This window comes from Cynocephalus volans, chromosome 11, assembly GCF_027409185.1.
Source record: "Cynocephalus volans isolate mCynVol1 chromosome 11, mCynVol1.pri, whole genome shotgun sequence".
Classification (NCBI taxonomy): domain Eukaryota; kingdom Metazoa; phylum Chordata; class Mammalia; order Dermoptera; family Cynocephalidae; genus Cynocephalus; species Cynocephalus volans.
Window position 1 is genome coordinate 24670695 of NC_084470.1, and position 16956 is coordinate 24687650.

A 16956-nucleotide genomic window follows, 5' to 3' on the forward strand; every position below is an offset into this window, starting at 1 on the left:
TCTTGAAGAAAATAATCAGTCTTTTAAAAAAATTATTAATTGACAAGTTATAATTATATATATTATGAGGTAAAATGTGATGTATATATATACAATGTGGAATAAAATAATCATTCTTAGAGTGTAATTTAGCTAAAATGAGGAATCAATTACCACACAAATAAGAAACAGCATAATCATCAGGATAAAGAGTAGGTCAGAGAACACAAGTCAGGGCTCATCTCAGTGGTGCCATTGATTAATTAGATTTTGTAGGCGACTAAATATTATCTTCCAGAGGGAGGAGGGAGGGAGGTTTTGGTAAGGGGCAACAATAATCAACCACAATGTATAGCGACAAAATAAAAGTTAAAAATAAATAAATAAATAAATAAATAAATATTATCTTCCTTAGGCTGCCACTTACTCTTTAGTAAAATAAGATTGAAAATATCTGTCCTCTATCCAATGCCCTATTGTGGTCTTTCAATACTGTTTCCCATTTGAAAGAGCCAGGATTCTTTGGAAAAATGGCTAAGGTCTAGGTCAGGAAATGAACAAAATGAACCTGGGTAATGTTGCTGAGCCAGACATCAAGGAAGCTGCTAAAAACTTGAAGAGTCCCACTGGCCTAAGATGGGACCATTTGAGCATCAAAAGAAAAATGACTACAGTGGGTGGAAGCATAAAATGTATAAAAATCCACAAATTTGTAATGATACTTAAAAAAATTATTCATTATGAGGGTAACTAAGTCTCCAATAATATCTTACTTTGACAACTGGCTGCATAAACTCTATGTATTTCAGGGTAACTAGATAGTGCTGGTTGATGAGGGAAAATGTTTCTTTGCAGAGATTCCTGGCTAATAAATGTGGAAAGGATGATAGAATTAGAAAATCATATTTGTAATCCCTCATAACATATTTGACTCAGGAAAAGATTATCAGTGATCAAAACTCTTAAGAACAAAGGGAAATGGGGAACTTTAGCATTGAGGGATCAGGTTTTCAACACCTGAATCCACTGATAGAACTTAGCATTAATAGAAGTGGGGCAACTAGATATGTGTACCCCAGGATGTGATGTACCATTCATGGAGTAGTCTTATCTCCACCTACCCCAACCCCCAAAAGTTAACCTGGATCTAATCAAGGTTGTAGAACTGACGTAGTTTATGGAAAATACAGGAGGAGAGGAACAAGTTAAATGATACCTGAAGAAGCAGACTTTGGATATTGTCCAGGATAACTGATCCAATTTCTTCAATAAGACGGTGGCAAGAAAAAGGAGGGGAGGAGGAGGTATTCTAGATTAGAAGAGTTTTAAGAGAAATCATAACAGCAGCTATTATCACCACTAACAAAAGAAAGAAATATATGCTCTTCAGGAAATACAATGATAGATATGAAAGTAGTTCAAACTATTCAGAAAGGCACAGCATGGTTTTTAAGGTTTAGATGTCAAGCTTTGCTTATTGGAGTTGATTCTTAATTGTGGATATGACCTTAAACAGGTAGATAATTCAATTATTATAAATGCTAAAACTCCTGTTTTAAAGAAGTCAGTGGAAGTACATTTATTTATTTTTTTAAAATTTCAGTTGCTATCAATAAGAAATTAACCTGTTTTTAATAATGGACATTACCTGAAGGAGTTAGATAATTCATTTATTATATATGCTAAAAACAAAATACTTTTTTTCAAAAGGTCAATAGAAATATATTTGTTTATAAATAAAAAAAGAAAAAGAAAGGGGCAGAAAAAATATTTGAAGACATAATGGCCAAGAATTTTCCAAGATAACAGAACACAACAGACCACAGATGCAAGAAGTTAAAAAAACTCCAGGCAGGGCTAAGCATACACAAACACATATACTCACACACCTAGATATGTCACAAACTGCTGATTAGTGGTTTCAGGTGTTGTCAGCCTATATCCATTAAGTTCTCCAAAGCCCTTCATGTAGTTCTTTTGGCAGCTATTTATGATCATCGCCTAGATCCACTAATTCTTGAGATGGTTTTCTTTCCAATATCTTCCAAAGCTAATGAATCATTAGAGATGTCATTCCAATTTCCACTTGCTAGCACTGGATCTTTCTTTTATTCTAACATTTTTTTCTTGGAGGGAAAACTGTAATTTATGGCTATAGATTTTATTTTTGCTGTCATTGTATTAAGAATGAATGGGAATTAAGGAAGCTTAACAAATTTGAATCTCACAGTAGGAATACCAAAATAGTTAGAACGGTCATGTAGTTTTTTAAGAAAAGGTGTTTTTTTTCAAACGTCTCTTTATTTGAAAAGTTCTTTTGTTGTGAGACTACATTAGGAATTCTTTTGGGAGAAGAACTATTCATAAGAGGAATTAAGTTTGTGAGTCAAACCTTGTTTCATTTGGCTGAAAGGCAATTGAAGTGGTGGTAATGGTAATGTTATTTTTAGGGTTCTTATTTTAATTCTGTAATCTAACATTTTGGGGTATTATTGTGGTAGGTGGGGAAGCATTTCTTTAAAGTTTAATGTGACCTTCATAATTAACTCTCCCAGTTCATGTATATGCTCTCCCAGTTCATGTAAATCTTTTATGATTCACATATTCATTCATTTCTGTGACTTGAGTTCTGAGGTTCTAACTGAACTTGTTGACTCTAATACCATAATAACGGTATTTATATTGCTTGGTTTGGCTTTGTTGGCTCCTCAGGTTATCCTACCTTGCGGATAGAGAAGAATGACTTGAGAAGTGTCACTCTTTTGGAGGCCAAAGCCAAGGTGAAGGATATAGCAATATCCAGGGAGAGGATAACTCTAAAAGATGTATTGCAAGAAGGTATTTATTATCTCAAAATCAGTTTTTCAAGTAAGATTTAATGTTACCACTATAAACTCTTTTGTTTTAAATAATTTTTAAAACTTTATCTAATTTTGTGTCTAAATCACTGCATGGTTTATTTCTTTTAAAAAAATGATTTTTTATTTTCCTTTTTCTTAGACTTTAAAGTGCCTTATACAGCTATGTCTTGATTATACACATAATTAAGAATTATGCAATTCTTAATTTTCAAGTATATTAAAGCATATATATTAGTGTTTATTACCTTTAAAGGTATATTTTCTGTTTTGTTCTTATTTAGAATGATCACTATCTAGCAGGTCTCTCTGAAATATTCTAAGTCATTTTCACTCTGACATAATAGTGTTAAGGGTTCTCATGGGAGGAATGTGCTTTGGGATGGGCTTTGGAATTAGACCCAAGTTCTCATCCCATGATTTATTACAATACTGTGTGACCTTGGAGAGGTTACATGTTTTAATTAACATTTTAAAAATGTGTGTTGCTTTCCAGTTTCCTCTTCTGTGAATTTGGACTGCATTGTCAGCTCTTAGACTATGAAGATTAGATTAAATGATGTACATTAAATGAACTAACACAATATTATGTGGTAGATATTAGTACCTGTCCTTTCCCCTCTTGCTAGTCCTTGCTTTCTTTTTTGAGTTTTTATATTGATTAGGAAGATGCTGAAGGAGGACAGAAATTAATAATAAAATACTGCATTGAGCTCTTCAAGTTGTTAAACAGAGTTACCTTTTTACCCCTGCCATAATTCAGTTTGGAATGTTTTGATTCATATGAATCCTCCTGTATTCATTTGTTGGTTGGGATGCTTGTAGGTCAATCACAGCTAAGTGAAGGACTTAAACTGCCCCCAATAGCAAGTGGTAATTAATGGAAGCAGATTTTTTGTGTGTCTGTGTTGTATGATAAGAATGCCATTTGTTATGGTTGTCTGTTTTCTAAGCATAACTAGTTTTCAGATCTGTTTACAATCTGAAGAGAGTAAGTAGATCAGGTAGCATTTCCTAAAGAATCAAAGGAATCAGAGACCAATGACTAAAGTTATATTTACAGTTTCTTTTGGTCTTTAAATGGAATAGAATAAGTAACCTATTGTGATGGTATAATCTGAAGAAAAGAAAAAATTCTGAACCTGTTAGAGTTTTCTTTGATCTTTTCAGGCTTATGGTAGTTTATTTTTAAATTCTGTTGATTTCAGAAAGAAAATATGGTAGCTAACTAACATCTTAAAAAAGTGGTCCTCTTCACTGGAAATCTGATAAATGTGAATCAAATAATAGTTACATGCCATTTTTCATCTGTCAGATTGGGAAAAATTAAAAAGATAGGTAATATCTAGGGCTGACAGGGATGTAAGCTCTCTTACACAATGCTGGTAGGAATATGAGTTGCTATAACTTGTGGTAAAGTAATATTTGTACATATGTACTTTTGTGTACACATCCATATGTTTTGTTTTCAAGTATATGTAAATCCATGGTTGGGGGTAATATTTAAAAATGGGACTAGGTACTGGGAGGAGGAGACAAAGTAGGAGTTTTTGCAGTGCTTCTGTGGGAGAGAGTGAAGAAACTCAACCAAGCAAGGTAAGCTTGAATGGGGATAGAAGGGAAGACCTTTGTAGCTCTGACTGTGTATTGACTGGAGTGTTTGAAGATATTTACTCAGTTCTAAGCAAAGTGCCTTAAATAAAGGTTATCCAAAGCTTTTTCTGCCTTGAGCATCCAAGTTACTCTGTATTTCTGGGCCACAGTGAGACTTGCTAGATGGGCACCAAGAACTCCATCCAGCTCACAGAGTGAAAGACATTAGAGCAAGCCTCTTTGTATGCAAGGTATCTGCAGCAACGTGAAACTATTTGCAGGTGTATCTTAAATTGTGAAGGAAGGAAAGTAAAATTTTCCAGTGAGAAATAGTAAAATGACATTAGTTTTCAATGATCAATATCCATTAGGGAAGTTTTTATCAGCAGTTGCAGAGTTACTAATAAAATCTGAATGGATTTTCATAGTTCATTTTTAACTAGTCCTTTTCCCCCAGAAGTGTCATAACTTCTCTTACTGTAAGAGTTTTTAGGGACATTATTTACCAATGACCTGAGAGGCTAAGCAGCTTGTCTGAGGTCTAAATAATGAGTGATAGAAGGATCGGAATCCAGGACTGTCTGAATCCAAGATTTACGTCCCTTGGCTTTCCCTTGAAGCTACTTTTTTAAGCTCTGCAGCAGCAGGGAGGAGAGTCCATTTTCTCCTTTGTCATTGCTCTGAGGGCTATGTCTAGAAACTCGCAAATGCCTCTTTGGATACCCCATTACTGAGCTACAGTACTCCTCGCTATAATATTAGTTTATTTAGGATAATTCAGAAATAATTCTCATATACTTAGTTTAGATATGGTGTTTCTAAAAGCAAGTTAAGACATTTTGTGGGTACAAAGAACTTCTAACAGATATTAAAAACCAAAGATTTTGACCAAGTCTTTTTACTCTAGGGCTAGAGTAATGTTGTTGATCACATATGCCCTTGTTAAGTTTGTCTCAAGTTGTATTGTGTCAGAAAGTTTTGTACTATAATTTTATGAAGATTATCATATAATCTCATTAATTATTTTTCCTTTTAGGTACTTTTGGGCGTATTTTTCATGGGATTTTAGTAGATGAAAAAGATCCAAATAAAGAAAAACAAGCATTTGTGAAAACAGTTAAAGGTAGGAATTTTTTTCTGTGCTATTTCCATAATTCTCTCCTGTCTAAAGTGGCTCATGCCAGCAAAAAGAGTCTCCATTCTTCAGTGTGTGATGGACCTTTAAATCAATCCATGTTAACTTAGCTCATATGATGCTAACTTTTTAGGAGATGTGGCTTGTTCTCATTAGGTATAGAAAATAGAAGTCTAATAAATTAAGGTGTTAGATATTTACCAGACATCTAGTTAAACTGCATCCACTTGAGTTCATTGTTGCTGTATCTAATGTTTTGTTTTTCCTAGGTTAAAATCCTTTGGTACCATCTCTTTGTCCCCCTTAGAAAACATTCTCGTTAGTTTTTCCTTCGCAATACTGAATATTAAAAAAAAATTTAAAAAAAATTAAAATGATCCCAGTTGCTCAGTACTTTATGTGGATAGCCACTACTTACCTTTCACCAAACCCCCACCACTGCTTTTTTCTCTTATACATAACGTTCCAGGAAATATCCTTTGTGCGCGTGTGCATGTGTGCATTTCTTGATATATTTTTGTAGGTACAACCATAGTTGGAATTGCTGGCCCAAGGGATGTGTACATTTAAAACTTTGATAGATATTGTCAGACTGTTCTCTGAAAAATGGCACTTATTTATATTTTCACGAACAGAATATCCGTTTTCACATATTCTTCTTTTGGGCCATCTTTTGAAATGTGATGCCCAATTTTTTTACTTACTGATTTATGTAAATTATCCAATTGAAGATTCTCTATCAAAATACTACAATATTTATATATGGCTTATTCTCTAATACTGGTAAATTAGTAAGACTTCTTAAAATATTAGAATTTTAATTACTTATAACTGATATTTGTAAAAGTTTAAGTAATTCTTAGTTAAGTCTTTTACTTGCTCATTTTGGAAGTCAGAAAAATGTAATTTATAGGGGGCTTAATGTCTGTCAGTATCTCTTATAGGTTGAGATGACAAGGTATAGTATCAGTGTCTGAAAAGCAAAGTTAGTACTTTGCAGAGATTGAGAGGAAGTTTGGTTTTATGAGTAGGCGGTGACAAAATTTTATGAGGTTTATGTGGTTAATTTATAAGAACTGTATTTCTAAATTTACTTAGAAGACATTATGAAGGGCCATGTTTATTATTTCTAAATAATTGGATTATACCAATCTAACAAAAAAAAATTTGGAATTTAATTGCTTTTAATTTAGCAAAATTGCTTGTTTAAGGCCCACACACACACACCTTTTATCTCTTGTAAACAAATGATTTAACTTACTATATTGTTCAGTATTTATTTTATTTACTTACCCCTTCCCAGCCCCTAAAATACTTTTAAAGGTTAATATTTTAAGTTAGGTTCCAGTAGGTTTTTTGACTAGTTTTGAAGGATAGTTCACATATTATTTTTTGTAAATGTAAATTTTGAACCATAAGCTTAATAAAACAACTGACTTTTGTTTACTCTTTCTCCATTTTTTAAGGAAACATTTCCCCTTAATTCCAATATTTCTTCTGGGGATTGTAAATATTCTGTGGACTGTTTAGAACCAGGCTATCATTAATTTGTTCTGAATGAATTTTGAATTAACAAAAGAGGTTTCTGTACAGCATTTGGTTGATTTAGGGTTGGTGGAGGGGCGTGTAGGAAATAGTAGTGATAAAACACAATGCAGATATTGGGACTGTTTCATGAGATAAGATTTCTCTTTCCGTATATACTTGAATTGTACTTGGTTGTTTGTTTCTGTGCCTTACCACTGTAATTATAATGTTCTCTCTGAGCTGGACGGAAATAAGAGAAAGCACAGTAAGTCCTTAGCCAAGATATGGTCATGGTTTGCATGGGGGACAGAGAGGAAGTTGACTAGGGTACTTTATTCAAAATTGTTAGAGAACGCCACGTGATTATCTCTGAGATCTTTTCTTTTGGAATGTTATTTTTATTTTTTTAATTGAGGTTACACAGAGCTTTCAAAGTTCTTGTACAAATCTGTATTCTTTGTTACACTCTACACAATTAGAAGTGCAATGTAAAATGCAAAAAGTAAGTTTTTTAGAGAACAATGACCTTTGCCTTTAGGTATAAGCAGGAAATTGGATTTTGGCTTTTTAAAAAATTCATAATTTTGTGCAGAGACTTAATGAATATTCTAATATAAATTTCCAGAGATTGAAATTAGAAACCTGAATCTTACACAATGAATATTGTAAAATTGAATTCCAAAAAATAAATGAATCACTTTGGACTTATTGGTATTAAGTTTTTATTTTCTTTTATAAATTGCTAAATTTGTGGAATTTTGGAAATAAGCAAATGTGTTTTTTTAAATCATGGTGTGCTTCCTCGTAATTTTTAGAATGTAAATTATTTTATATACCTTTTTCAAATGTGTGCATATTGAAAATAGACCTTTCACTTTTTTGAAATTAAAAGACTAGGACTAGACTGGGAAAGAAATCCAGGAAAATGAGTTTTTTTTTAACTAAATGGATAATATTTTTTCTCCAGTTGAAAGTTTTCTTAGTTTGTCATCCAGTTTAAGGGTCCTTTCTTAACAGAATATGCTTATGAAATTTATGAACTTGGGGAAAAAAGATGTATAAAATGACACATCCCAAGATTACTTTTTTTTGTACTTGGGTCTCCTTACCACTTGAAGGGAAGGTAAACTCTTACAGAGTAGGTGGGGACCTCCAACTATTACTAGTTTTCAATCCTCAAAAGATCCTACCAGTCCCCAATAGTTCTGACCATAATTAGATTAGAAATTATGTAGGTTATAGAAAGTAATAAAGGCACATTCTGCCATTTACTAAATAATCCCAAATTTTAAGCAGTTTTTAGACAACTAGGGTTTACGCCAGCAGACACTGGTATGAAGCAACTTTTCCAAAGAAGTGCCAAGTGGTTCAAGTCTGCGGCTTTTTGTTCACCTATTGAGAAATTATCTGGAAAGGGAATAGTAATAGCAAGTAATGGGAGAGGGAGTGAGGCAAGGAGTGCGATTTCAATGGGTAGGCTTGGGAGTAATTGAAATTTGAGATTTTTCAGCTTTGACAGCTCCACTTTTAAGAAGTGAATGTGACATAGTGAACTGGGCTTCATTATTGGTTCAACATTTTACTGGGTGGGGCTAGAATGTGGATCTTGGCTTTGCCGATATTTTATATTTTTTTCTCCCTCTTATTGCATTGGTTAGAAGCTTTATAAATTATTGTTACTATTTTTACTGTTGACACAAAAATTAGTTATTGGTTTTTTTTTTAATTGACAAATAATAGTACATGTTTATAGGGTACAGTGTGATATTTCAGTTCATGTATACAATGTATAATGATCAAATCAGGATAAATTAGCATATCCATCACCTAAAACATTTATCATTTCTTTGTGTTGGGAACGTTCAATATCCACTCTTCTAGTTATTTGAAATTATACAATAAATTATTGTTAACTATAGTTACCCTAAATTTCTGTAGGTAGCTGAACTTTTTGTCTCTTTCAATATGACGAGAAAATGGCATCTCCTAGTTTAATTTGCATTTCTTAGGAGTGAGGCTGAGAATCATTTTTTAATTTTGTTTGGCTATTTGTTCTTTCTTTACTCAGTAATTTATATGTTTATATCCTCTACCTCTTTCTCAGTTTTTTTCTGTGGATTTGTATGAGCTCTTTAAAGGGGAAAAATCGAAATTAGCCCTTTATATGTCTATGTGTTGCAGATATTTTTCCGATCTTTTATTACTTTTTCTACTTTTTTGATGGATCTTTACTTAATTTCTAATTTTTGTGTAAAAACTTCTGTGAAAGTTAACATACTCAGTGAGACTATCTACTGCAATAGACCTTTATGCTAGATCTTTTTAGATTTACCTGTAACTTATAATGAAAATTTACCTTATATTCCAAGATAATTATTTACTAATAGCAGAAAATATTAATGTCACATATATAATATTATCATTCAAGAGAATTTCTTTTCTTTATATAGATCAAGCTTCTGAAATTCAGGTGACGATGATGCTTACTGAAAGTTGTAAGCTGCGAGGTCTTCATCACAGGTGAGAGGAGAAATCACCAGCGTTTCAGTGCTGAGCATGGTACCACTTTATGCTGCATTTTTATTTGAAGAACATTGGATTGAGTTCTGAACTGAAAGCTCTTTGGAATAGCTTATTTTTTTTTAATATAAAAATGAAATGCATGCTCATTGCATAAAATTTACAAACACAATGAAGTATAAAGAAGAAAATAAAAGAACACATCTGGATAATTATAACTAAGTTTTCCAGAAATAGTTTATACATATTTATATGCGTATTTCCCCTTTAGAAAACAGGATGATGATATACATATGTTAAGGGTTATACAAGTATTGGAATATTTTAAAGCATTTTGAAATCTTTTCTTTGTACTCCTTTTTTCTACTGGAAGTTGTGAGAATAATTAATTTTCATTATAAGTTAAGATAGCTGTATAAATAAAAGGTATCAATCTATTTTAATTATATCAAAGAACTCTTGAGCTATATCTGCTTGTAGTTTGACTACTCCATTGGCCCAAGGATGCCTGGTGGTGGGCACTTTTTATGCTGAACACCTCACAGCTCTGTCTGCAAGAACACTCAGCAAGACTGAGAATTAGAGATAGTTCTTGTGTTGAGCCCACAGAGCCTACCCTTCCTCTCCACCTTCTTCTCTACAGCACCTCCTTATACTCACATCCACTCTTCTTAGAGATCCCAGACCTCCTTCTTTATCCTCCTTTTCTTTATAAAACTGGTAGAATGAAGAGCAGCCGTTTGTACTTTGAAACATTTTCAAGTAGTTTGTTACTTCTACTGAGGGTTATTATCCTCTGGTAATAGAACAAAAGATTCCAGCAAACTTATTGTGCTTAGATAAAATGACTTTAACTCTGCTAAATGAATTTCAGTCACGAAGAAAGGAACAGAGAAATAAGCTTTGGTGGGTTAAAGATATTGGGCAACTCTTCATATTCACCCTGAAATCATGGTATGCCCAGGTTAATCCTGAATGTAAACCTGCAGTCATTTTAGCGTGCATGGAAGTTATTGGAAAGGAGACTCTGTAATCTCCCCTGTACATCTCCATACTCCCTTGGGAGGGAATGTCTAACGATTCAGGGGAAATCAAAAGGGTTTTGGAATCAGATGAAGATCTGAATGTTTCTCTCCATGTACTTGCTGTTTGTCCTTGGCCGGATACCTAACCTTTCTCCCCTGACATGGGGTTTTTTTTTTTGCTTATAAAGTGAGACTAATAATCACTGCTACTCTGGCTGTAATGCAAGCAGAAGCCTTATAGAGAGGTTGCCTCTTATAGCTATACTTTCCTCATTTTTCCAACTCTTCAGGGTCAGTGCTTTCCCTGTTAGTAAGTCTTGCAAACGCCGAGAGAGGCACACAGCTTTGCCTCTTGTGCAGTGGTGTCATTCCAGATTATAGCTGTGCTTTTAAAAATAATACATGCTCTGTTGAGACAATTTTCAGGAAATACAGAAAAGGGAGGTAGAAATTATCTATAGTCCCACAATGCAAAGACAACTCTTAACTCTTGGCATATTTCTGTGCAGATTTATTATTTTTATCTTCAAATTTGTAATTATCCTGCAAACGTGAATTTTGTATCTTGCTTTCCTGTAAAATAAGCTTTTACTCATATTCTCATAACATCTCTTTGTGATCATTTAATTGTTACATGTTATCCTATTACTCTTTAATTACTTTTGGACATTCAAGTTATTTGCAACTTTTTACTATTAATGTCACATTAACTATCCTTGTTCACGTAGCTTTTTTATGTTCGATACTATTTCCTTGTTAAACATTCTTAGAAGCAGAATTTGCTAAGTCAAGGAATAGGAATGTTTAAATCTATTGTTATTTGTGTGTTTATCAAATGCTTAAGTGTTTCTTTTATATGGCATAGAATGCAAAGCACTGGGTGTAAAAACTAAGAGTCTGTGATAGTTTTTGCTTTCTAGGAATTTTCAGCTTAGTGGGGAAGATGAGGTAATTATCTAAAAGTTATATAACCTTGAGGAAAAATTAGTAGTTATTTCCAGATATCAGTGCAAGAGGTGTCATTAGACAGTAGGATGAAATGTACAAAGGTACTTCAAAAAGTTCATGGAAAAAATAGAATTGAGATAATATGACTCTTTCCATGAACTTTTTGAAGACCCCTTGTGTGTATGTATGCCATAGAAATTAAAATAGAAACAAGATTGTCTACTACATGCTTGGCTTTATTTTGCACATCATAGCAACCTTTTATGGTTGGTGGGATTCCTATGTTGTAAGTATGGAAACTTAAGGCCAACAGAGAGGTGGGGTGACTACACAGATAGTAAATGGTAAATCTAGGATTCAAAAATCTGATTCTAAATCCCATGTGACCAGCTAAGGACTTCTTGGCTTTTGTGGCAATTTCAGCCTGTTAGAGAATTTTTTGATTGTCAAATTCTTGTCCAGTCTGGATTGGTCCTTTTTTTTTTTTTTTTTTTTTTTTGAAGTGTTATATTGGAATAGATGGGATATTATCACAGTACAGTCATGGTCAAGTCATTTCTTAGGTGTCTGATTGTCTTTCAGAGTAAAGATCTAGTGTGGCTAGAGTACATATTTCTTCAGAGAATCCAGACCACAGGAAACAACTTTGGGTTTATAACTTTTCCCTATTGAGAAAGTGCATGTACGGGAAACATTTAAGTCTGGTTTAAAATATAAAGCATTTGTAATTTTGTGTTTTTAATGGTAATCATGTTTTTTTAAGTATGTTTGAGATTTAGTTTTGTTTAGGTTGTCTTTATTTTGTTACTTTTTATTAAAAATAAGCCCCTGAGGTTTTTGGTTTAATTTGTATTTCTTTCAATTTCTTATTATTTTTATAGAAATCTTCTTCCTATTACTCATGTGTGTATAGAAGAAGGAGAAAAGCCCATGGTGATATTGCCTTATATGAATTGGGGGAATCTTAAATTGTTTTTACGGCAGTGCAAATTAGTAGAGGCCAATAATCCACAGGTGAGAAAAATTTTCCCAAATGCCAATTATTTACTGTAGTTTCTGATAATATTTTTGATAGTAGATATTAACATTCTTATAAACCATTTAAACGCTGCAAAAAGAAACTCAAAATGAACCAGAAGATATTTTTAATCTGTTGATTTAGAGGGAAATGAAGATGCTTTGCGATTCCTGTTTTGAGGCTTACACTTTGCTGATGATGAAGTTTTTTCCTTATATTTTCATAATGTGTATATTCATAAACACCTCAAATCCTCTCGAATAGCATCTCAGCCATTTTTCCTGATGACTCTTTGAAGGCGCTTGTCCTAGATCTCTCTTCCCAGATTGAAAACAGACTTTACAGAGCTATTTGGTCCGTGTTATACCAAAAGCTGGTAAAGACTGGAGGTCTAGATTGTGGGAGATAATTGGATATAATCTTAATATGCTTGGTTGTAAGAGACCAGTCATCTAAGTGTTTCTTTCTCTTTACTGCTGTGTACATAACTGTGAAGGAATTGGTTAGATTCCAAACACGTAACGATGGTAGTAGTAGTAAAGGCTAGTGGGTGTTTTGCTGTCTGATGTATGTTATAGCCCCATTAGGTTGGTTTTAGGATTTATAATAATGTATTTACTACAGTTGCTAGGGGAAATGGATTCAAAGGCTGCATTGAGTATTTGGCTTAATATGTTTGATATGCTTTGTAAATTGACAGGGTTAAAGATGACAGGTAAAATTGACAGGGTTTCAGGGTTAACCCTGAAAGTGGTTGGAGGCAGTGGCCCATCAGCATCACCTGAGCATGCATCTAGAGGAGCACATCAGTAGAGAAAGCTGTATACTTGTATGAGTTTGAAAATGGTCCCAAGGGCATAATCTCCTAATGAAAACTACTTTTTTAAAAAGAAAAGAGCAGGTTATTGAATAATAAGCACTTGAAATATTACCTTGAGAATTCAGCATTCATTGAACAGATATTTATTGGGCAGCTACTGTATGTGCTGGATGTTGGAGAGCTACATCTAACAGACGAGACAGTCAAGTAAATGGCAAATTACATTACAGAATAATAAGGACCATAGCTGATGTAAGTATAGAGAGCTACAGGAACATACTCTTGGTCGAGAAATAGCTTTTTAAAATTCAACATGTAGGTGTAAATAAGTAATATTGGATGGAATAATTTTATTGTGGAATAAAATAAGCACACACCATCATAATTTTTATGCTATGTGCAAACCTTGTCATTTTCTGTTGCCATAGGCAATTTCTCAACAAGACCTGGTACACATGGCTATTCAGATTGCCTGTGGAATGAGCTACCTGGCCAGAAGGGAAGTCATCCACAAAGACCTGGCTGCTAGGAACTGTGTGTAGGTGCCATGAGCTTGTCACTGTCATTTGATGTGTAGTGCTCCCTGGATTTGGGGTTCTTTCCAGGAGTCACAGTGGGGCCTGTGTCATATTTAAAGGTGACAGTGATCCCTACTTTGTAATACCCTGGTTGCATTTGATGTTCATGTCTTCACTTTTCAGCATTGATGACACCCTTCAAGTTAAGATCACAGACAATGCCCTCTCCAGAGACTTGTTTCCCATGGATTATCACTGTCTGGGAGACAATGAAAACAGGCCAGTTCGGTGGATGGCTCTTGAAAGTCTGGTTAATAATGAGTTCTCTAGTGCTAGTGATGTGGTAAGTGCTGGGATCCCCAAATACCAACAGAATGGGGAAGAAGCTTTTTCTTGTTTTGTCTTTTGGGTTTTTTATTTGTTTTTTTAATCTAGTAACTCTTCCCTGAAATTTTTCATCCAGAAAGCAAACATAGTTAGCTTCCAGTCACACAGTTTATGAAGAGAAGCTATGACCCAAATCATATATATCTCATTTCATCCTCCAGTACCACTGGGAGGGGGACTCTGCTAACACTGTGAGGTAGCACTGGTATTCCAGTTTTAAAGGGTAAGAATATTGAAGCTTAGAGAGGTTGCAATACTGTATTTATTTTTCTTTTCTTATTTATGTCTCAGAATGACCAAGTGGTTGCCAGATTGTAAAGATGTATTGTTTTCTTTTTTCTTCAAATGACCTTTTGCAAGTGTTGTGGCCTATATAAGTTATGATTCCCCACACACCATTCTCTTCCTTTTGTCAGTTTCTGGGTGATTCTCTCCAGTCAACTGGATCATGTCGTTGGGTCCTTTATACTTAGTGATGTGTAGTTTCAGAAGCCACATCTACCTATGGGTATTTTGCAGCAGTTTTTGACTTCTGTCACTTGACTTTTTAGTCTGATTTGAAAGACTAAACTTAATGTATTTTTCTGTCTCTTGCCTGCTACACTTTATTTAGAGATGAGGTAAAACTTCTGCTTATAAGGTTGCCTTGTATGATAACTCAGTGATAATGTGTTTGTGTTCCATGTAAAATCTTATAGAGTTATTTGCTTCAAAGTTTCAATTGTAAGAATCAGGCTTATTAATATCATTGTACCTTGTGTCTCGGTATATTTTATTTGTAATTTAGGGTTACCCTTTTACTTTGAAGTGTGTATGCTTTAAGTATTACTCTTTAAATAGCAATTACTGTACACTAATTACACTAATAAATTATATTAATTAATTATATTAGTATACACTCTTCATCAGTATTTTAGTTTTCTTTTGTTGCTGTAACAAATTACTACAACCTTGGTGACTTAAAACAACAGAGATTTATTTTCTCACAGTTCAGTTCTGGAGGCCACACGTCAGAAATCAAATGTATGCAAGGCCCTGCTCCCTCCAGAGGCTCTAAGGGAGGAACTATCCTTGCCTCTTCCAGCTTCTGGTAGCTGCTGGCATTCCTTGGCTTGTGGTTACATCTCTGTTACGTGCTGACATTGCTTTCTCCTTCAAGTGTGTCTGTCTTTCTAAACTTCCTCTGCCTCTCTCTTATAAGTATACATATGATTGCATTTAGGACCTGCCTATATAATCTAGAATAAGCTCTCCTCTCAAGGTCTTTAACTTAATCACCTCTTCTTTCATATAAGGTGATATTTATAGGTTTTAGGGATTAGGACATGGATACATCTTTGGGGCTGCCATTCACACTCAGTAATTAAAATTAAGAGTTTTTCCTTGAGAAACTGATATTCCAACTTAAATCCTTGAAATGAGAATAATTTGATAAGGGGGGGGAAAACCTCTGATTAATGAAAATCTACTATTTTTTTTTCTTTTTCAGAAACTAGGTGTTATTTGATATATAGCTGCTTTTACTTCCAAGTGCCCAGATAAAATGTGTTCACTTGATGTGAGTGAACAGTTTACTTGTTTTTTTTAAACTTTTTTTCTGTAAGTTAAGATTGTGTGAATCTTCAAAACACTTTAACTTAATTTAAAATCAACTCTCTGAAAAAAAAACTTATCTGACACTTGGTGAGATGGGCAGAGTAAATATGAGCAATTATGAGAAAGGGATGTTATCGGCTTCACAGAGCACCTACAGAGGTTAACAGTGGGTGGAAACCTGCTTCATGTTGCCCACAGCCTCTCCCAGCCAGAGAGGCAAGGGGTGTGTCAGGGGGTGGGCAGCCATATGAGGGAAATGTATCCAGAGTCTTAGTTAGTGAACCCTCAGGGTTCAGCTTGTATAGCAGTGGGGAACTAAACCTAATCTGTTTTTCTAGAGCTTTGATGATAAAATAAAACTTCTCTCACTAATGTCTAGAAGTTAAAATTCCAAGTAAAGCAATAAATATGCAAAGCAACTTATACAGTTTCAGTGGTTATCTAAAGAGAATCTGGGCTTTTTTGGGGAGGGAGGGATTACGTTTTTGTTTTTTTATTTTTCTCTAAATAAATGGAAAACAGTGTTTGATTTTAGGCCAGTATACAGCTGCTATATTGAATGCCAGTAAGGAACAATAGTACTCTCTGATAAGGTGCTTGGTTTTAGAGTGGCCAAATCTTTATTCAGAAATTCTGAATTGTAGCTGGTATTGTTTACCAGTTTCTACATTAAACAAAGCTGTTTCATTGGGGAAAAAATGGGCTTAACTATGGTTTTAGAACATAGTATAAAAACATATCAGTTCAACTAGAACTGTGTTGTTTACAAATCCACCCCTTTAGTAGAAAAGCCTGGGTCTAAACATGTTTGAGTGCAGAAAAATAAAAGAAACTTTTGTCTGTGTTTACTGTGAAACTCTCATTCTGTGGCTGATTTTAAAAATGAATTCAATCATCTCTTTGGGATGTTAATATTTATTTCTAGTGATTAACTTACAAATTTTATGATTTTGTTACTCATTGAAATATAGTATAGTTGCCTTAGCCGAAATGAGATGGCAGTTGTGGTGAACCCAAAACTAATTTGATGGG

The 16956-nt window shown here is 33.9% G+C and overlaps 1 protein-coding gene across 3 annotated transcripts in view; it reads left to right on the forward strand.

Moving 5' to 3' along the window:
- Nucleotides 1–16956, forward strand: part of RYK (receptor like tyrosine kinase) — a 105467-nt gene that overhangs the window by 56311 nt on the left and 32200 nt on the right. For 2 of the 3 annotated variants that reach the window (XR_010024870.1, XM_063113875.1), the window contains exons 8-13: nt 2683–2817; nt 5467–5553; nt 9543–9612; nt 12467–12599; nt 13852–13961; nt 14125–14284. Coding sequence is in view for 2 of the 3 variants with exons in the window: in XM_063113875.1 (XP_062969945.1) it covers nt 2683–2817; nt 5467–5553; nt 9543–9612; nt 12467–12599; nt 13852–13961; nt 14125–14284 (695 nt within the window). In the remaining variant the exon portion in view is untranslated. The remainder of the gene's footprint in view (nt 1–2682; nt 2818–5466; nt 5554–9542; nt 9613–12466; nt 12600–13851; nt 13962–14124; nt 14285–16956) is intronic. The other variant, XM_063113876.1, reaches the window with a different exon arrangement.